The 22044-nt window shown below is 42.6% G+C and overlaps 1 protein-coding gene across 2 annotated transcripts; it reads left to right on the top strand.

Moving 5' to 3' along the window:
- Positions 1-1152: 1152 nt before the first annotated feature.
- araf (A-Raf proto-oncogene, serine/threonine kinase) lies at positions 1153-16738 on the top strand. 2 transcript variants are annotated; one of them, XM_080500052.1, is made up of 16 exons: positions 1153-1172; positions 5623-5842; positions 6495-6598; positions 7396-7498; positions 7606-7760; positions 9108-9206; positions 9707-9851; positions 9926-9953; positions 10042-10172; positions 10819-11021; positions 11212-11388; positions 12439-12485; positions 13146-13264; positions 13405-13536; positions 15065-15199; positions 16500-16738. In XM_080500052.1, the coding sequence occupies exons 2-16, from the start codon at positions 5732-5734 to the stop codon at positions 16638-16640; spliced, it is 1830 nt and encodes a 609-aa protein (XP_080356178.1). In that variant the 5' UTR covers positions 1153-1172; positions 5623-5731; the 3' UTR covers positions 16641-16738. The 2 variants fall into 2 exon arrangements, with proteins under 2 accessions (XP_080356178.1, XP_080356179.1); XM_080500053.1 differs by lacking the exon at positions 9108-9206.
- Positions 16739-22044: the final 5306 nt, after the last annotated feature.

Below are 22044 nucleotides of genomic sequence, written 5' to 3'. Positions count from 1 at the left end.
TAATGGACTCTAAACAATACTTTAAACTGTATAAGTGTGAGACGAGCGCAGGCTGAGCTAGTGTGAATTTTCTTAAGAGCAGAGTCCCACCAGTCATCTCCCAGATGTAGACCCAGTTCTTGTTCCCAGTCAGTCTTAACTTTGGTAACTGGTGAACAATCAAAAGACAGAATTTCATTATAAACTTTAGAGATGAGTGACTTCTGAAGTGGATCATGGGATAGAAGGTCCTCCCACTGTAGACTTGGTGGTAAAGAGGGAAAAACTGGAAACAAAGCATTAGCACTATGTCTAACTTGAAAGTAACGAAAGAGATGAGAGGGTGGGAGATGAAATTCTCCTGAGAGATCTGAAAAACTGCAAAAAATACCATCCTTGTAAAGGTCTTTAAAACATTTCAGGCCCTTATTATGCCATGCAAAAAAGGTTGAGTCTGTAAATGCAGGTTTAAATAAATGATTTCTCAATAAAGGAGCTAAGGTAGATGCTGACTTAAACTTGAAGTGCCTTCTGAATTGATACCAAATTTTAAGCGTGGAGCGAACCACTTGGTTATTTGTAAAGCCAGAGGGGTTGGATGGAATAGAAGAGGTAAGTAAAGCAGTTAGGGAGGATGAAAATCCATTGCTTTCTTATCACTGCATCCTCTCCTGTGTGTCACTTCTTCTTTTAGTAGCTGGCGTGCTCACTGTTGCACTCCTCACTCATTTTATTGTCTTAAATCAACAGGGTCGGTATTAAAGTGCTACTTCCTGCAACCTGCTGGCAAGGAACGGTGTGTAAATTATTTTTACATTATTCACAGACACTCAACAATATCAAATCAATGCCAGTGACACTGCACTTTTTTAACAATTAAATGAAATTGGATAATTTTTCACGGCACACCTGATCTGATATAGACATTAATAAATGGCCGAGGGGGGCTTATCGGGGCCCCCTGGCCTTGTCTCTGTTCTCACCGCTCCTGGGTACTGTTGTAAAACGCAGCCGTTCATTTACGTGACAGAACCCTCACAGTCCCCACCCTCTTTCACCAAGCGGTCCAATCACAGTGGGCCTCCGATCGCCTCATCCAATCAGAGCAACGCATTCGAAAGGTTTTTCCGCCTTCCTCGAACTTCTTGACAGATCCGACTTCAGATTGAGAGAATTCAAGATGGCTGCTACAGGTAAGAGTTGAACTTTTATCCCCAAAAAACTGCTTAAAAATTCCCCTTCGCGAAGCTCCCAGCGCTTCCGCGACGGGTAACCGGACCGACCCGCGAAGAGAGTGCCGTTTTAATGCGCGTAAAGACAGCAGAAGTAGCTTTTGACTGTGAAGTCAGCTAAAGTGAGTTAGCCGCATAATCTCCTCTCCCACTGCAGCTAGCCCCGTTAGCACCGCGAGCTAATGGCTTTTCACCCCAGCTTCACTAACTTCCAGCGCCGCTGTTTTCCTGACACCTCTCCGCGCTTCGCCCGCCGCCGAGAACTGTCCCAGCAAGAACTAAACAAGTCCCCGCGAAGTCGGTTAAAGTGGCAGCTCCCGTTGGAAAACATGGCCTCCCCGAAAATGTCATGCAAATCCCGAGCTAACGTCAGCTAGCGTTAGCCTCCAAATGTCAGCTCCGTGTGAACACACACGCACACACACACACACACACACACACACACCTCTGTTTCTGTCACTTTTACACTTCTTCAATCTAGTTTTTTATTCAATTAGATATTCAGGCACAGCTGTGACTTGGGTTTGTGATGCAGAAATTTGCAGATGAAGTATTTTTTTTTGCTTCTGGTGGATTTAAGGATCGACTGAGGTCAATAACTGCAGAAGTGTGTATATTAATGAATTGGTTTGTGAAGAATGTATCACTGAAATTCAAACAAAACTAAAGTGGGAATTTTTGTTTTTTATAGTAATACTATTGCAATAACACACAGATGGGTTTGACGTTGTTAAAACTCAAATTTCTCAAATCAAATTTCTCAGGGTAATTGTGGATGAAAAAAAAGCTGTAAATCTCAAGCGTGTACTATAACTGTCACGAAGCATTTTGATATTTGGTGACACTCTGCACTGCAGTTGGCTCCACATTCTCTACTGTACACTCATTTTGCCATATTTAAATGACTGTGCAGATACTTGGAGTAATACCAACACATGGTGTCAATATTTACTGCCTGTACTGCAAAAAAGGGGCCATAAGGATAATTTAAAACACTTGTTACAGAAATCACACTAATCCACTATTCTTACAGTCCAAATAATAGGAGAATTCACTGATCTGGTTTGTTTTCAAACAGCACAAACTTTGCAAGTTATTTCGAGGGCGCATTCAGAAATTGGTGGATATAAATTAAGGGAAAGGGGGGGAGAATTTACACGGAGCAAAAAACTGTGATATTGTAATATATTTAGGCTTTTCGTTTACATGTAAATAAAGCTACAAGTCATTGCAAATGATTACAAATGAAAACTCTGGCCAAAGTAGAGGTTTTTAAAAAAAAAACCCTTGTCCTAAATTTTGCATGTCGACACCAAGGGAGTTTCACATCACAGTATGCATCATATGTGTGATCTGTGTTTACATTTTCCCAGGGCTCTGATTGGCTAGTATGTCTATATGCTTATACTGCTGCCCTTAAGTATCCACAGTAGCTCTGAACCAGGTTTTTGCATGGCTTTGTGGGAATATGATTTTTATACATACACATATAAAGGGAAAAATATCTGTTTTTATGAAAACCGGGCTCTGTGTAAACGTGGCCTCAGACGTCCATGTGCAGGCAAAACCTGGAACAAACTTTAGTGTTTCAATCTGTGGAGGGAAAGTGTGGAACAGACCGTCTGGGAGCTCGGGCAACGTCCAACCATCAACCAGTTCAAACACTGGTACAGGGAAGAAAAAGGCCGAACGTGCACTTGGTATTTATATTTCTTACATTCTGTTTATGTACTTGCTGGTTTTTTGTTTTGGGATTATTTAAGTTTATGAAAGGTCATGAGATTGTGAATAGCTGAAAAGGTTGAGCACTGACTGACTGGAGAGGGGAGAGGATTTTATATACTTCTGCTTCTTCCTACTCTGTTAAGTTTGATTTTCATTGTATTTGTTTTAGAAATAAAATTTAAAGAACATGAGCTAACATTAATAACTGTCAAACGGCCCAATACATGTTCTCAATACTACAAAAAAGTATATTTCTAATGTTTACACTTATTATAATACTGAACTGATGTCATGCATATTAATAAGTTGGGGAAAGTAATAGTCAGTTTATTGTGATTTTGTTCCTTTTGTTGGTAATAATTGTTGACTGTGTTAGTATTTACTTTGAATAATGCAGTTGGTTTGCATCCAAGTGGTCAGTTGCTTTTACCTCTGAGCAGTTTGACCCATTTTCTGTCATTTTCAGCTTTTTGTGGTTATTTCATTTTCCCACATTAAACAGGACCATTTGCATTTACTTTTGGTCGGTTTAGCGCAGTTTTAGTAGTTTTGTATTATCCAGTGCTTGTTACTGGAGCCAATAACATCTAACACTGGGCAAAGGCTTGGTGCCTGCTGGACACCTCTTTTGCACTGGATTGAGCTAATTCCCATTTTTTGGGTCTTCATGTTTGGATATATTTAACCTAGTTTTATCATTGTGTATGTTTTTTGTGTTAATTTAGGCTTTTTTTGACAATTTTGTTTTGATGAGTCTTCATTTCACCAGCCTAGCAGTTAAACGTGGTTTAGGGTAAGATTTAATCATGATAAATTTGTGCTTTGAGATTTTAAAGTTACTCTACCGGAATCCAAATGGGGAAAATGCAAAATTTAGGGCCCAGTTTTAGTTGTGGTTTTTTAACACTATTCTATTCTCGCAGCTTGAAAACTCTTTCTTTGAGAAAGTCCTGCCTTTTTTCGAGCTCAGTGAACAATTAAGTGATCTTGTATTTGTTTATTCTTTGTGCAGAAGTGAGACCTTTTGTTGAAGTATATTTTAAAGATTCTTTTCTGGTAGTGTCACTTTAACCACCCAGAATGTTGGGTTTTTTTGTTTGTTGTTTTTTTTTAGAATTGCGGCAGTTGTTCACCTTGTTTTAAGTAATTTTTCCTCATTTTTGTGCTGCTGACTTCTGGCCTATTATAGCCTCTGATGTAATCTTGAAAAAATGACATGAAATACAGCCGGGCTTCATCTGATTAGTCAGATATGTTGACATGCAGAGCCTGACTGCTCAGTACGAGGAAAGTCTATTTCTTTCCTCTTCAGTCAGCTCTACAATATGCATATTGCAATTGTTGATATTGGGACAAAAATGCGTCGTCCTGCTCTCCAGATAATTTCACACCACCTGCTTCAGCACTTTCCCATCTCCGAGCCACTTTTGATGGAACCTGAAATCCTCAGTTGTCCAGTTCAAAATCAAAATCCGGTTCCACCTCCTACTCCCATAGAATGCCACTGAGATGCAGAGTTCTGTAATGTTGGACTGGCACTTATGACTTGCTTGTTGTACCTCCATTATAATCATTAAGGCCCCATTCATTGTGCACACCTTTGTCTGGCTCATTCAGGTTTCACATCCAACACGTTGCTCTCATTCCCGAGAACTCAGACCTGAATAATCGCACGCCATTTATAAGATCACTCCAGTTTATCAGGCCCATTTTATAACTTTGAAACTGATGCATTATTTAATACACATTTTACAGCACAAGTGCCTTTTTTACTATTGCAGGAACAAAGCATCAGTGGTGTGAAACTAATCCGTCTCACAACAAAATCTAATACAATGATCGGAAGAGCCGACATGGACGGACCAGAAAGCAACCTCGCTATGAACGCCTGGCCACCACAAGCCAGTTGATCTCTGTGGTAACTTCTCTGAGTCCTTTTTTTTTTTTTTTTATTTTACTGTTGAATACACCCAACGAGGAAATGAAAACCGTAAACAGAAATTTAGCTGCCAGAGGCTGCTGGTCGCTTGTGTAAAGGGGAAACACGGGCAACCCGGACAACTGCGCCCCACGTATTCATACTGCAAATCAAGATCGAGTGAGCTTTTTGTCCTTCAGCTCCACGGCAGGTTTCTGTCCTTGCCTCAGGTCACCTGCGTTTGACAAGTGTCCTGCCCCAAGTCCAACTCCCCACCTGCCACCGTTGGGGCAAAAGACACTCGACTCACCGTAGGGCCCGGCCTTTGCAATGACCTTTCAAAGTATTCAAATATCAATGTATTTTTCCCGATGAAACTGACGTCATAAGGGCCGATTTATATCGTTATGCCCAAATAATATTGTTAATAAAGTTTAATTCGGGCCAAAAGCTTTATCAAAGAGATTAAAGTGAGTGATGTGGTGACAAAAGCCCTGTAAGGCTACTTGGCGTGCATCGAACCACTCTGGTCCAGTGGCGGAATCCTTGCTTGCCGCGCTGGAGGCCGATTCCCAATCGATACGACAGTTATTCCAGGAATCCATTCAGTTATTTTTACTTGATTTATTTATTTATTAACTATCCCAGTAGGCGCCTCCTCCTCGTCAGTGTCTTGTACGTGACGGTCCAGGACGGAGCGGGTCTTTTTTCACCAGCTTGTTCCACTCGCCGCCGTAAAGTTGTGTCCTTGCGCTCGCTGTGCTGCAGGTTCTGAGTAAAGCGCCAACTCCTCCGGATCACGCGCTGCATGAAGCTCTCCTGAGGCGGTTGCCGGCGTCTACGTGCTGCGTCCTCCAGCTCCCTCCCGTCTCCCATCATGTCCTCCACCTCCTCCTCCTACTCCTCCTCGGGGGAGACCAGCCCGGAGGATGTGCCCCGGGGTGGGGGTACCATCCGAGTCTACCTCCCCAACAAGCAGAGGACGGTGGTAAGACACTCCGCTCTTCGCCTTTACAGTCAGAGGACGATGACACGTTGGCCAGTTTCACGAGCAGCGGTCACAAATCGTCGCCTCCGTCATGAAGTCATGTGATCGCTGCCGTTTTGTAAGTGTGACTCTTCACACAGACTCTGACATGTTGTTAGCGACTCTTTTGATCTTCTTCCCATCCGACCTGACACCTTTTCTTCAGTTGAAGAAATGGTGGCTGATCTGTTCTGATACTTGATCACCGTGTCTCATTAGGGCTCGTCGTGATTGTGGAACCTCCTTCCAATTCGTTCATGAAGAACTGTAAAGTTTATGTGTTTATTCCAGTGAGATCTGCTCTGACGTCTTCAGGCGTTTAAAGAAAATGACTGTGTGGTTGTCATTAGTTGAACTTGGGACCGTTTTCAGATTATTGCTGTACGACTTGAATTAAATAACACTTGATAGGTGAAGTTGATGTTAAGAAAAGTAACTCATATTGATGTTTCCTGTTCAGTTGATTCTTAAAAGTGATTTTTTTTGGCACTTTTAATTTGCCTTTTAAATGCTTTCCCCCACCTTTTATCCTCCTATGATCTTCCCAAAGAAATCCTTGATGTAACTTCTTAGTTTCTCCCCGGCCCGATCAGACACGTGGTTTGTGTTGCAGGTGAACGTCCGCCAGGGGCAGACGGTGCACGAGAGTCTGGACAAGGCGCTCAAAGTGAGAGGGCTGAGCCAGGACTGCTGCGCCGTGTTCCGCCTCCTCGAAGGGTAAGGCTGCAGTGGTGTCCGCCGGCCGTCCGTACCCCCCCCCCCCCCTCCCCCGCCAACCCATACGATGGATTGAAGGGAGACGCCGAGCAATTATCATGAGGCTTGTTTTCATGACATACACACTCATGAGAAGTAGCAGGCATTTCATAGATTTAATCTTGAAAAGTTCATGTTAAAAGTTGGACGAGTTTGAATGATTTACATGCAATGGCGGAACAAAAGTTTTTCGACATCCTTAAAATTTTACTGTATCTCAAATATTTGTGGAAAAACTTTTTGTGTTTCACAAGGAAAAGAGGAAGGATCATATTTTATAACTTATTTTTAAGAAAAATATGAATAATTAAACCCAGACAATCCATCCACCATGGAGATTTTTCACGATATTGCAAAACATCTTTTTGTTCTTTCCTGCATAGGAAATCAAGTTTGTTCTGGCTTTTCATTGTACTTTAAAAATGAAAGAGCTTGAGAAACATGCTTTTTATTTACTGTGTGAGTGCATTTCAAAAACTACTTGATGCGTGATTTTATTTGTATTTTGTCAGTTGATTGTACTTCCAAATGTTAATTTGGCCTTCTATTATTAAAAGATGACCATCCGATTGTATTTAATATTTAAAGATATTGTATTTTTTGTTTTCATAACTAAACTATAATGAAAAACTTTAGCTATTTGGAAATAAGCTAGAGTTTCACTTTTCGAGTTAAATTATCAAGGAAAAACATTTTCCCCGACAGTTAATATTTTTTTTCCTGTGTTTTTAATGTCGTCATTGTTCCTTCCTCTGTAGTCGTAAGAGGCTGACGGACTGGGACACGGACATCACCCCTCTGGTTGGAGAGGAGCTTTTAGTGGAGGTGCTGGATGATATTCCTCTCACCATGCACAACTTTGTAAGTAGGAATCCTCCTTTTCTCCCTTAAAACACCTCGTATTTCGACGTTTGCGCTGCAGAAGTGACCAGCACAGACTCTCATTCATTCTGCGACTCTCTGTGCAGGTACGGAAAACCTTCTTCAAGCTGGCGTACTGTGATTTCTGCCACAAGTTTCTTTTTTACGGCTTCAGATGTCAGACGTGCGGCTACAAGTTTCACCAGCACTGCAGCAGCAAGGTCCCGACCGTGTGCGTGGACATGGACACTGTGAGCAAACGGTGAGTCTCGGCAGGCACGGCTCCAATACGGCCGCCTCCACCCGGTACTGGAGTTTTATTACTATTGCTTAGCCCGGGGGTGTCAAACATGCGGCCCGGGGGCCAGAAGCGGCCCGCCAGAGGATCTAATCCGGCCCGACGTGTGATTTATTTATTTTTTTTTAACTTTATTTTTATTTATTTTTTTTATAATAAACATGAACATGAGAAATCACATTACAGAACCTTCCTCGACAGCAAGAAGGCATATACATGACAATGTAAGAAAAATAACAATAATAATACTATGACAACAGAACCGATATGAGACAAATACATAAAAAGATGGGCAATTAAGACATTACCGTGTCGTGTAGGTGACCATTCAGTTCGACAGGTATTTATCTGTAGGGAACCATTTTCTCATGAAGATCTCAGACTTCAACTGCAGTTTTGCCGTTAAAGCCTCCATTCCATACGCCTCTCTCACTTTTTGTTTCCATTGTCCCGCTGCTGGTGGCTGTGAATTCCTCCACTTTATTCCACCGTGTGATTTTTATTTTTTTTAAAGTATAAATATGAAAACTGACAGAGGCTGATCTAAAAACACTCGATTGGCAAAAAAATGACATTCAAAATTGCCCTTGGTCAGAATTTATTAATGCAATCTGTGGAGGTCACATGACGCAACACCTTTCACAATAAAACAATGAGTCCAACTTATGTGAAGTGACACTTTAGACACGTAAACTCAAAAAACTTTCCAGATGATGACAAATTGTTTTAATCCTGAATAAAAATACGATATCCAGATACAGGTATTGTGTTTCCTTTTTGCAAATATAATAATATCTGATAAACTTTAATATTTAAATTTCAGAATAGACTGGCAAATTCTTGCAAAAGGATCAAAAGAAGGAAAGACTTCGACATTTGTCCATATCTGCAGTTTAATATGTTCTGTTTGACTTGTTGGGCCCTCCAGATGTCAGATTAGGGTGGATGTGGCCCCTCAACTGAAATCAGTTTGACACCCCTGGCTTAGCCTGTCATGCTAGCATCCACCACTAGTTGGAGCCACAAAGTAAACTGCACTCTGAAAATGGCTTGGTAGGGATTTGGAGAGATCTTCTAAAAAAAAAATCTGTCTTCAAATATCAATTCTGACGTGACAAAGTGGCTTCTCCCTGTCAAGTGTGAGCGCTGAGGTGTTGCGTGTGCAAACGCCAAGAGGAAACCGTTTCGCCGCTCCGTTTCAGTCGTCTCGCTACGATTCCTCCCTGAAACGGGTGAACTTGACGAGGCAGAGTTTGAAAATCATGACTCACGGCTCTTCTTCTTCTTCCTTGCGTGTTGTGTTTTGTCCAGGTGCGATTCCAATCCCTGCACAGACGAATACCCTCGGATACTATTGCCGGAAAATTCCCCGTCACAGAGCAACCTAGCCTTAACCCCGGAGCCTGCTGGGTAATCCCGCCAAACTACAAGCGACATTTCGATAAAAAAAAAACAAAAAAAAACCACATCTGTGAAAGTAGGGCTGTGCAATTTGACCGAGAAAAAAAAAACCAAAAAATTTTTAAAGAAAAATTCGGGTTCTGATTTTTTTTTTTTTTTTTTTTTTTTTTTTTGTCAATGCACTTAAAAATTATTGCAGGTATCTTGTCAGAAGTGCAACTTTATTACTGTGATTGTCCTCGGAGTTGAAATGCATATCAACAACCCCAAAAATTCAACAAATTCGAGCTTTAACCCAGGTTTAAGTGCTAACTTAACTATGGAAATCCACAAGGAACGGTGGAATGGAATGCGAAAAAGGCCAAAAAACTTGCATTTTCAAAATAAAATTCTTCTTTTTTTAGCTACAAATTCGATTAAACTATTAAGTCAGATTTTTAATAAATTTTTCTGCCCAGCCCTATGTGAAAGTGATGCTGAAACTCCACGTGCGACTCTTTTCCCCTCAGCATGGACCTCCTGTCGCCCACCTCCACCTTCCACTTCCCCATGTCGGGCGGAGACGGCCAGTCTCTCCAGAGGCATCGCTCCACCTCCACGCCCAACGTCCACATGGTCAGCACAGTGGGGCCGGCGAGCGTCAGCATGATCGAGGTCAGTGGCCGGCGGAGAAACGTTGTGAGTTTTTAATCGCCTCGTCCTTCAACCGTGTCTCTCCTCTCTTTCAGGAAGCACTAAAGTTCAACAACACAATGGGTACCGCTGCCATTCCCCTCCCTCCCGTTAAATAGTCTCACTTCGTATTTTCCCTCGGTTTCACCGTCCCGTGGCTGCTTTCTTCCAGGTCCTGAGCCGTCACCGAAGCCCTCCACCAGCCCGCCCTCCTCCCTCGGCTCTCCGGGACGGAGGCCGCCCAAATCCCCTTCAGAGCACAAGGAGCGCAAGCCGTCCTCATCCGACGATAAGAAGAAAGTGGTGAGAACCTTTTTCTTAACCAGTGGTGACAAATATAAGACCGATTGGCAGAAACAAGTTTCTTACACTGGTGGACACGACACTCTTGTGATGCTGCCATGCAAACTAGCATTAGCCTTGTTTATTTTCAGATTCAGATTCAGAATGACTTTATTAATCCCTTGGGATGATTCCCTCAGGGAAATTCAAGTTCTAGCAGCTTTTAACAGGACAGGAAAAGCACATGGAGAGCAAAGAATAAAGAATAAATAAAATAGGATAGGATAAGGCTAAAATCAAATAAATAATTATGTATAATATTATATAGACTCTTCACTAACTTTTACTAAATAGAAATAGCAAAAAAAGAATAAAAACTTCAATTAAAATATAAAGTGACAGGTGATGTTAAAAATGCACTGTGGTTACAGACGGGGTTATGAGTTGGGTTCATTTTAGGCCGTTGTTGCCAAATTCATCGTCTGCTAAATATCTAATTAATTCAGAGAACAACTGACCTATGAAGGCTGCACGATTTAAAAAAAAAAACAAACAAAAAAAAACAAAAAACAATTAGTAAAGTCATGTTATCGAATGTCTAAAACGGTGATTTTCAAACCGTGAGTTGACTTGTCGTTGATTGTTCAAACCGTTCGGCGTGTCCCAGCACCGAGGACCCTACAGAGACTCCAGCTACTACTGGGAGGTCCACTCCAGAGAGGTCAACATCCAGAAGAGGATAGGCACCGGCTCCTTCGGGACGGTGTTCAAGGGCAAGTGGCACGGAGACGTGGCCATCAAGATCCTCAAGGTGAAGGAGCCCACTCCCGAGCAGCTGCAGGCCTTCAAGAATGAAATGCAGGTCTTACGGTGAGCATGTTCGCAACTTCTACAACACAGGTCAGTGATTGGCGCAGTACGTTTTGAATTGAACTCCGCAGGCTTTACTTGCCTCACATTGTCATGGCGCCGTAATCTGAAGCTGGTGTGTAACCTGACCTTAATCTGATAGCAGATGCGATAAGGCCGCTATCTTAACGGCTCCGCCGTCTCTCTGCAGGAAGACCCGCCACGTCAACATCCTGCTGTTCATGGGCTACATGACTAAGCCCAACTTCGCCATCATCACGCAGTGGTGCGAAGGCAGCAGCCTGTACCGCCACCTGCACGTCACGGAAACCAAGTTTGACACCATGCGGCGCATCGACGTGGCCAGACAGACGGCGCAGGGCATGGAGTAAGACCGTCACTCAACACCACACTGCGAGAAGAATCTCCCCCCCAAAAAAACCTCCTTGAGATACATTCAATGTTTCTAAGTTTTGAAGACACTCAGATTAGTTCAGATTATATTAAACCGTGACCATTTCTGTGTAGTTGCTTTTCAGTAAAACGTTCCCAGGAAGAAAGTGTTTTAGAGAGCTCATACCGCCCCCTAGTGGAACAGCAGCTTTCACCTCATCGTGATACATGCAGTATTTACACTGATGTATCTCCGTCCTACAAACGTTCTTCTGGATCTTTTATCCAGAATGTCGTCTCAGTCGCTCTCAAGATTTCTTCTGTGACACATTAATTTCATTTAAAAAATATAGGGAAGTTATGTGTGGACACATTTTGTCTTCTTGATGCAGATCATTACGCAAATTCTATCACTTCTTCTAACTTTGCGTTAAGAAAAAGATATTTCCTTGCAGCCCTGAAGGTTAAATTAAATGAAACGGCCTGAACTGAAAAAGGCAATTGTTTAAGAGTTAAAACTTCTTCCACATTTTCTATACTTGCTTGAAAATGTTGTCGTGTAAACGAGCTTCAGGTTGTTAATACCTGAACAAATGAGAACCAACGTGTGTTCAGGATAATTATTTGTCGCAATTTCTCTTGCGTATGACAACAGTCATGTCATATAATCTGTTAATTTCAATTAAAAAAAAATCGTATGCTATAGAAAATTCCATTTTGAAATGTAAATGTTCACATTTTACTCTAATGAATTTCGTTAAGTCAATTATTTGATCCTTTGAAAGTTATGATATTGAGCTGAACCTGTATTTTGAAGGCGCTCATGCATCGGCAGCTAAACACACAGTTGTCTTCCTGAAGTTAGTGAAGTGAAAACAGTTTATTTGTATTTATATTCCCTTCAATATCCAGCATATGGCAGCAGGGACCTTCTCAGTGTAATAGAAACGCTTCAATAATCCCATGAATCTGAGCTTTGATCTGAAACCCTCCTTGAAACCGTTGTGTTGTTGTCACTGATGATGTTCTCTCCTCTCTCTTCCAGTTATCTTCATGCCAAGAACATAATTCACCGAGATCTGAAATCAAACAGTATCCTTTACCCAGCAGAGTGCGTGAGAAGTGGCGGCGGTGGAATCACCCCGTCACCGTAGAGGCTATTCTGAACGTCACGTTCTGTTTCTCTCCGAGGTTCAACCGCCTCGTTACACTGAGGTACAAAGAGCTGATGTTATTACTGTGGAAACTGAAGCTCTCGACACTTATCGTCAGTTTCATGCACAACTTGGAGTCAGAATTCAAATTGAGTGCACCTCCGCCACAACATTATAACCACCGATTGTGTCTTTATCGGAGCCTCGACGAGAGCGTGAGTTAACATTGTGTGCTTGAAGTCGATGTGTTTGAAGCTGTTGTGAATTATATTTACCTTTTTTGGGCGGACGTTTCGATGGATTTTGCACCAGGAAGTGCCATTAAAATTGGCTTTATGCTGCGATTGTAGTCATTTTGTTAAAATGATGAATTTTTCCAAACTTGTTCTCGACACCACAGCAAACAAGAACTTGAAAGTAAAGGTTATTATAAATAGTTTTAGCGGTTCGGGCCACTGGACACCCCTGCTTTAGTGGGTCAGTTGTGTTTGGAAACATAAACTTTTGTCTTTCTCTCTTAATTCTCATGATTTTAAGACTTTTATTTCCGAAGGTTTTAATTTTTATGGGTGTAGCGTTTCCTGAACTCTGCTGCCAGATATTTTTCTCCACGAGGGCTGGACCGTTAAGATCGGTGACTTCGGTTTGGCCACGGTGAAGTCTCGATGGAGCGGCTCTCAACAGGTGGAGCAGCCCAGTGGATCCATCCTCTGGATGGTAAAAAAAACCTTTCTTTATACTGGATGTGGTGACTGGATTTAGTCAAAACGAATGTCGTCAGCATAGATTTCCTTTCGTTTCAATGGTGCAGCTTCTTAATAAGCTCCGGTGGAAACTCTCATTCTGTCTCCTCTCAGGCTCCCGAGGTGATCCGGATGCAGGACACCAACCCGTACACGTTCCAGTCGGACGTCTACGGCTACGGAGTCGTGCTGTTTGAGCTGATGTCAGGGACCCTGCCTTACTCCAATATCAACAACAGAGACCAGGTTTCATTTTTTTTTTTTTTTTTTTCGTTTCTTGATTTATTCAACCATGTTCACATTTGACTTAACAGGGTCACACATTAATGTGAACGTGGTGAAAAGGAGCACGATGGAGACGTCGTCTTATTGTTCATGCCCCTTTGAATATGTACAGAACAATCAATGACCATAAACGGCGGTGATCCGTTCGACAAAACTGTAACACACTTTACTGTGTTTAAAAATCAACCGTTTGAACAATTTTAGAAAACAAAACAAATTTCCCCATTGCAACGTGCAAGTTACATTTTTTTTTATATTCCTCCATCTGCATCTCCTTAAACATATTTTTAAATGTATTTATTGTTTGAGAACATTTGAATGTGTTCTTTAGTGAATTCCATAATCTAACCCCAGTAACTAAGAAACCCCTCTGTCTCATGGAGGTTCGGGAGAAAGATACACAAAAATGTCCTTTTCGTCTTGTGTCGTCTGTGATCAAGGTCAATTTCATGTAAATATGTTCCAACTTGTGCTTAATTTTCCACATGGTCAGTAAAAATTGTAATTTTCATCACACTGCTTCTCTTTGTGGCCGTTTAAAGTGTCTGATTATTCACATTCATACCTCTGAAAGCAGGAAGATTACTTTGCATGTATAATAGTCCTCATCTACACGTCTTATTGCTGCTGCATATTTGCTACACAGTCGTATATTTTAGGCCTAAAATATGTTTGAAAGCAGGTCAGAAATTAAGATTTTAGTCATAATTTTGCTTTTTTTTTTATTATACTTTTACTTGTTTGTTTTCCATCAACATCAAGAGTCTTTATAATCAAAAGCCTTTTTCCCCCCTTCCCATTAAATGTCTATTGCACCACTCACAAAGTTTAATCTTGAAAATTAGACTCACGATGTTTCAGTGCTGAGAGGCTGACAGCCTGACTTTCCAGGTTTTTTTACCAAATCCAATCCTCTTTATTTATATAGCACATTTAAACAACAAAGCCTTTCCAAAGTGCTGCACATGAGACTGCACTTAAAAACAATAAAACTAAAACGATGCAAATTAGCTCCAACGTGTATAAAACCATAAATAAAAATAAAAACAGATTAAAACCTACAAACACATTAAAAAACTACAAATAAGAATAAAACAATTTAAAAGAATAAATAGAAATATAAAAATGCTTAAAAAGCAATCAAATAAATAAGAACAATAAAATAAATAAGACACAGGGGACCACATGACTCACGCGGTGAATAAAAGTGGGTTTTAAGACGCGATTTAAAACAGTCCAATAACCTCCAGATTCTCTAAAATCTGCAACATGAATGCAGCTCTTAGAACCTCTGACTGCTTTTGGTTCATGCTAATTCCCCACAGCTACTGGGGATACACGCTGATGCTAACTGTGTCCACATGCCTCTGGAGGTTCAGATTTTTTTTTTTTTATTCATAGTTTGAACGAACGCTGGTCGTATGCATGTTGGCAAAGCCGTCGTCGACCCGAATCACTGACCGTTCCTCTTCTCCGGGTTTCCCCTCAGATAATCTTCATGGTTGGACGCGGTTACTTGTCCCCGGACCTCAGTAAGCTGTCTAGTACCTCACCCAAGTCAATGAAAAGGCTCATCGTTGACTGCCTGAAGTTCAAGCGTGACGAGAGGCCGCTGTTCCCACAGGTCGGTGCTGCAGCGCTCACCACGGCGCCATGACACTGGCAATGACATCATCAAGTGGAGTTTCTGTTGCTGTCAATAGTTTCTGGCAGCGTTGCCTTTAGTGCACGGTCTGAATATGTGACTTCAATCAAGGGATTTTATTTTTAACATGGCTTTTTGTAACCATCCCAGTTTTATTTTGGATGCTTACATTATTTTACTTTGCACAAATGAATTCACAAAAACCACGGTCACAATTATTGGCCCCCCCGTGATGCTAATAGTCTGCTGTGTTTCCTTGTTGCTTTATAAACCGATGCAATCCTCTGTTGGAGTTTGTAACGAGTCTCTGACACTCTCTTCGATTTTCTTGATGGCTTGGAATCACTGTTATAACACTTTATATCCTTCTGCTTTGTAAACATCAACGATTCCTTTTCTCAAGTCTAGACTGAGGTTCTTTCTCAAGAGACGACTCAAACCCTTCATGAGGTTTATGTACTGTGTTTAGAGTGTCAAAAAAATACAACTCAGTTTTAACTTGATTGCTGAATTGCATGTTGTGAGCGTTACAACCTTAAAGCACGTGGTTGTGCTGCTTTGGCTCAGTTTAAAAAAGCCAGTTTATAAAGAGGCTGATAGATTTTCCTCTGGTAGTTTTTGTAAAACAACTTTGTTTGTACGTGCAGAGTAAAATAATGTTAAGCGTCCAAAATGAAGCCAAGATGTTTGGAAAAGTTGCGTTAAAAATGCGTTGGATCTGTTCATCAGTTGGGAATGTTTTGAAAAATGTTTTTTATAATTTCAGAGTGTGTGTGTGTGTGTGTGTGTGTGTGTGTGTGTGTGTGTGTGTGTGTGTGTGTGTGTGTGTGTGTGTGTGTGTGTGTGTGTGTGTGTGTGTGTGTGTGTGTGTGTGCGCGTGTGTGCGTGTATATATATACACAGAGCACCCGGATGCTGATCTGTTTGCGATGTAGGGGTACCGATACCACTTTTTTAAAGATGAGTAGAAATAAAAGTATACAATCACTAACTCTTTGAAGACACCAAGTACCGATACGAGTACTCATTAAATACCATAAAGCCTAATTCATACTCTATAAGCAAACACTGTGAGAAGGCTGTGTGATCCACCAGGCTTCACTCACCTCCAGCAGCCATGACGGCTCCATTATTCACCTGCAGCTCCGTGACTCAGTCACACTTCACTCATGTTTTATCCGCAGCGTGTTGTGAAGTCGCCCCGCATTTCTCGCAACTTACTCGCGGTGAAGATCAGCACTTCGCCGCCCCTCTTTCACGTCGCCGTCTCTCTCCTCAGATCCTGGTCGCCATCGAGCAGGTCCAGGACCTGCTGCCAAAAATCGAGCGGAGCCGCTCTGAGCCGTCGCTGCACCGGGCCGTCCACGCCGAAGACCTGAACCCCCTCCTGTTCCACACCACCAGGCTGATGCCTCTCTGAGCCCCCCACCCCCTCCCTCCCCTCCCCCCTTCCACACAGCTGGCTGTCCTGGACACCCCCCTCCTCCCTCCTCCTCCCCTCCTCCCAAAACCCTCAGCCTGCAGGAAACAAACTGTAGAGATGACCTAAAGACTGTTTGGTTTCATAGTGAATCTTCTTCTCTTTCACACACGAGCCCATCAGGTGAAAAGAACGAAAGCACAAGTATGTCAGAACGTCGGAGAGAGAGAGAGAGAGAATCCACCGCCCCGCTCCGCTTGCACTCGTCACCTGCTGGGAGGTATGTTCAGCTCCTCTGGAGACGCTGTGTGTTTTGTTTTTTTTTAAAGTAAAATAGTCTTACTCGCACTTTTTTTTTTTTTTTTATAAAGAAGCACGGTGATCACAGCCGGACGCTTCATTCGGTGTGTCGCCGAGCTCAGATCATGAAAGTGAGGCTGACGTGGGCAAACGTGGTGATTTTGAAGGTTGAGATTATACAGATGATTAAATAAATCCCAAAAAAATGAGCGACGGTGGTAAATTAAAGCAAAGAAACACTGCTGTCGATGCTAAATTCACCTGAAGACGTCTTATTACACGTCCAGCGAGTCCAAATAATCCCCTGAACTCCTGATGATCGTTCGTTTTGGTCCAACATTTTAGATTTGGATCTGAAAATATTCATTTTCAACAATCCCTTCCACTCGTCAACTCGTCCGGTGTCGCCGCCTGCTCTCCCTCAAATCACCACATTTACCCGCTTTACTCTTTTGTTGGTGCAGCGGCACGATTGAACAAAGCGGTGACTCTGGGGGGAAAAAACAAACAAACTGTCTGTCGATCCAAACGGAAGCGTTCGTCTGCAAGGGGGGGGGATGTTTCGTCCTCCGATTAGTCTTAATGAGCACAACAGGATGCGTGTTGAAAATATAGGAAACGTCGCCGAAGCGCGACGGAAGAATTTCACCCTTACTTTTCTAGACTCCACTGTGATCGTCTTTGTAATCAGGAACCGATAGTTTTGTATTCAGAGTTTTGAGATTTATAAACGCGACACGGGCTTGTGTCCACGTCGTGTTTTTGTTTTTTGTTTTTTTGTTTTTCTTAAACCCGACTGGATTCTGCAAAGTGCTCGTGACCATGAACTAAACATCAGGCGTCTCTCAAGTTGGCTTAAAAAAAGAGGAACACACTCTTTGCCACAACGTCAGATCAGGATATTTGATCTGGTTTATTTCCATTCGCCGAAAGGGGGAGAGTCCTTTCGCTTGTTATTGGGCAATAACAAAAGAAAAAATCTTAAAATTTATCTGTGTTGAGTTTTCCTGGTAGGATCAGGAAAACGGAAACTCAATGTTACTGTAAGACGCCGGTACCTCTGTGGACACAAGCCCTTCGTTTTCATAGTCGTTTAAAATGCAGATTTCCTTCATCCACTGAACACCAGCATCGTGCGTCGGAACATTAGAATACGGTGGAAAAAGTTCAATGTCATTGAATTACAATGATGAAACGATATAGATTATATCAGGATATTTAACAAAGTCAGATGTTTTGTCCATGTTGTTTTTTTCCTCAGCTGGAGAGCACAGCTACCACAATCAAATTTAGAGAGAAAATAAAAAAGGCCTATGAATGTAGAAATAATTCACAAAACAATGAACTTTTCCATGATATTCTAGTTTCTGGAGGTGCAAAAAAAAAAACTCTTATTGAAAATATGAGTTGTAGCATCAAGGGCTCGATGTTTAATCCTGTGCAAGTAAAGTCGGCACAAAAAAAGAGGAGGAACGTGTGTTTTTGGTCGATTTGCTTGTCGTGACGCAGCTTCTTGGCGAAAATCCCATCAAATCCCGCTCGTCCCACAAATGTATCTTCTATTCTCTCTACGCCATTTAAAAAAAAAAGGGAATGAACCTTCCAACGGTGTGAGATCTCTTGCCAAAGAAGAATCCACCACACACACACACACACACGCACACACACACACACACACAGTTCCTCGGTTTTTGTGCTGTTTACGTGTCGGGATCAGCAAAAACACACTAAGGCAGAAACATGTACAATTCAGCTCTCGGCACTGAGAAAGTTCAGGGAAAATCTCCGTGGTCACACATTTTTTTTTCTTCTTCTTCGTTTCAGTCGCGGGGGTGTGGGGGAGGGGGGGGGGGGGGGGTGAGCGGGGCAATAAGATAATTTTTCACCCCGTGTGAGAGGCAGTGGGAGCGCAGCGAGGTGCAGCCTTCGGTCCCGTTCACAGGTTTTTCCAAGTGAAAATGAAAAAAAAGCTTTTGCAGATCCGTTTACATGACGGAGCCACTGAAAACGCAGCTTTTTGAAAACGATCGGCGAGGTGGAACTTTTCGCAAAATGCTCTGCGGGAACGCGTTTTTCAGCGTTTCTGCCGTTGCCATGGAAACAAACTTTTTTTTTTTTTTTTTTTTTCTTCCCGTGTGCTTTCCTGTAAAGCAAAACACGGTAAGAAAGACGGTTTGCGTTTTCACTTGAAACGTCGCCGCGTCAGCGGGATCTTCAACGGTTCTTTTCCAGTCTCGTCTTTTTTTGTCAAATTTTCTTCTTCATGCTCTTAAATGCTGCAACACATGACCCGACCCCCCCCCCCACACACACACACACACACACACACCCATACGGATTTATACAGCTGCTGCTGACATCAGGCCTCCATCAACTCCCCGAGTGACTCGATTCCTCGCTTCGAATCTGCTGCGAATAATTGACCCCCTGCAAACGACGGTACACAAAGTCCCGTCGTCCTCGATCCGTCCTCCTCCTGCACCGAATGTCCACCATCGTCCTTCACTCCTTCACACCAGGAAATGCAGGTCAAATCCAGCTGCCTTAACGCTGCTGCTGAAAAAGCCGCCGGTGGTTTTGTGTCACAGCCACTTTCCCCACGTTGGACCGAGACGTGATCAGAAACACTAAACACCAGTGTGGAGAGTCGCCGTGTTCCACTTTGAACCACGACCCAGCGCTGCTTCGTCTCCGTGACCCGACACCAGCTGGTCTCGCAGACGAGGCCGACGCGTTCGAATCATCATCTGGCTTTTATAAACTGACACGAGTCTCCAGTTCTTTACTTTGAGACGCCGTCCTCGCCGTTCAGCTTTCATCTTTACCGAGCAGGTTTACTCTTTTCCTCATCGAGCAATAGCAAGTTAATGGATCAAAGATTGTCTGGGTGGCATTTTAAGAATTTATTATATTATGGCAATTAATTTGCTTTAAAATTGTCAGTCTTTACAAACCACTGTGTTTCACCAATTAAGTATCACTTAAACGGCCCCAAATTTTGTAAAGAATGTGAAATACGATGATCAGGTGAACTGTCGATCACAAAAGAAAACTTCTGGAAGGAAAACCAAATTGTTGGATTTATTTGTACATGCAGTAAATGCATCACGTGACGGAATAGCTTGGAATTAAAAAAAAAAAAAGAAAAAAGATTTTAAACATTTGAAAAAGTGACGATTCAGGTTGACAGAGTGTCTGTATCTCAAAGGGTTTTGCCCGACGACGGGGGAGATCAAAGAACCTGGCGAAGCTTGAGAAATTTTGTGGAGTTTTTAGACCTGCATGTGGAAATCGTCTGTAAAGCTGTAAACCTTTGATTGACATGCAGCCGCCGCCATCTTGTCTTGGCTTTTGGTGACCGCGGAGGTCCGTCGTCCGTCTCCACAATCCTTTCACTGGACTTCTTCTGCTCCTCTTTCCCGGCGGCTCCATCCTTCCCCCTCCCCCCCTTCATCTACGATGCGCCCCCCTGGTCCAGACCTCGGGCTGCTGTACGGTAAAGAGGATTCTTAATTTCCAGCACAAATGTACCGGTGAGCCATCCCGTTCGGCGTCTCTTTATTTACTGTACGTCAATAATTCCCAACGCGGGTCCAAGACGTCTTCGCCCCCGAGGCTTCGTCTGCTCGGAGGTTCTCAAAGAACCGGAATTCGACATCGGAACCTGCTCAAGGCTTTCATTTATACATTCAAAGGTTATTTCACGGTGATGTTCGGGGTGGGGGGGGGCGGGCGTTGGCGGCTCCACAGCCGTTGGAGGCAACAGGAAGTTGGGAGGTGCTGGTGACCTCGATGTGACTGAAACTTTACCGCTAGCGTCGGTCGGTCGCCGACGTCTGACTGCAGTTTGGTGTTTTTTAGTGTTGAATCTTAGGGGCTGGGTACCCTAACTGCTCTGACTCATTCCAGATGTATCGGTGGGGGTTAAGGATCGGGGGTTAAGGATCGGGGGGTTCCGGGCGGGATCCGTTGATTGACGTGGTTTTAAAATCAGCAACGGGTCGGGTTCAAGAAAGACTCTGGTTTTTCCCCCCCCGTCTTTCTTTTATTTATTTGACGTCTTAGCGGACGCTCTCGTCCTGCGACCGCGGCTCTTCACGCGTTTACCCAGAATGCTTTGGTCTCTTCACGCCCTGGCGTGACGCCCCCCCCCCCTCCATCCAACACCAATGTTTATCGGCACGGTACTGTCTGCTCCTACCAGGGACACTTACTCTCAAACTGCGGAGGAATGTGTGGAGGAATTCACTACAACAGAATTTGTTGGCGATATTTCGAGATAAACTGTAAATGTAACTTGTTTTGTGGCAGGAAATGTGTTTAAATTGCAAGATTATGTATAAAGATGGACAAAGCTTCGATGTTCTTCTTCAAATATGTCAAATTCAAGCCAAAATATCTTAAACGTGTATTTTATTTAAATGTAATTCGAATCCTATTTTCTTGATTCATTGCCTTTTAGACAGTTCAATCCTGCAATACGAGTTTGAACCACAAGGTGGTGTATTGAACTACTTATGTTTAAAAGAAAAATCCTTCAATTGGCGGAGGTATAATTTAAACAATTACCACCAAAAATCAACTTTCTAACCATGATCTTCCACAAGTAGTTTTACTTTGTTTTTGGTCAAATTAGCTGATATGCATTTTTTTTTTATTTTTTTAAATTTTGGCTCCATGTGTCACAGCTGTGGTCCATCTTTTAACCAAAGTCTGTGGTTTAAACTATAAAATCAATTTTCTGCCTAAAAAAATTCAGTATAAAGTTTGGGATGAGGAAGTGCTTCACACTGATGAGGGTTTTTTTTTTTTTTTTTTTTTTTGGTTTTCCTCGTGTTGAATCTCGAACTGAAGACGATGGAAAATCAACAAAAAGTGCCGCACTGTAAAGGAAAGAAAAAAAAAATCCAACACGCAGAGTCACTGTGGAGCCTCACGGGGGCGCCAGAGGGCTGAACAGGAAGGGAGAGAGAGCACTGTATCAAGAGTATGTAATGTTTTCCTCTTTTCATATCTGTAGGTGAATTGCAATACTTGTCTCTAGTTTCTGAGGTGTCAGGGGTGTTCAGTTTGCAATAAATGGTATATTCTGCTGTGTACAGTT

Source organism: Blennius ocellaris (genome assembly GCF_963422515.1).
Source record: "Blennius ocellaris genome assembly, chromosome: 7".
Taxonomy (NCBI): Eukaryota; Metazoa; Chordata; class Actinopteri; order Blenniiformes; family Blenniidae; genus Blennius; species Blennius ocellaris.
This window is presented reverse-complemented; position numbering and strand designations above follow the sequence as displayed.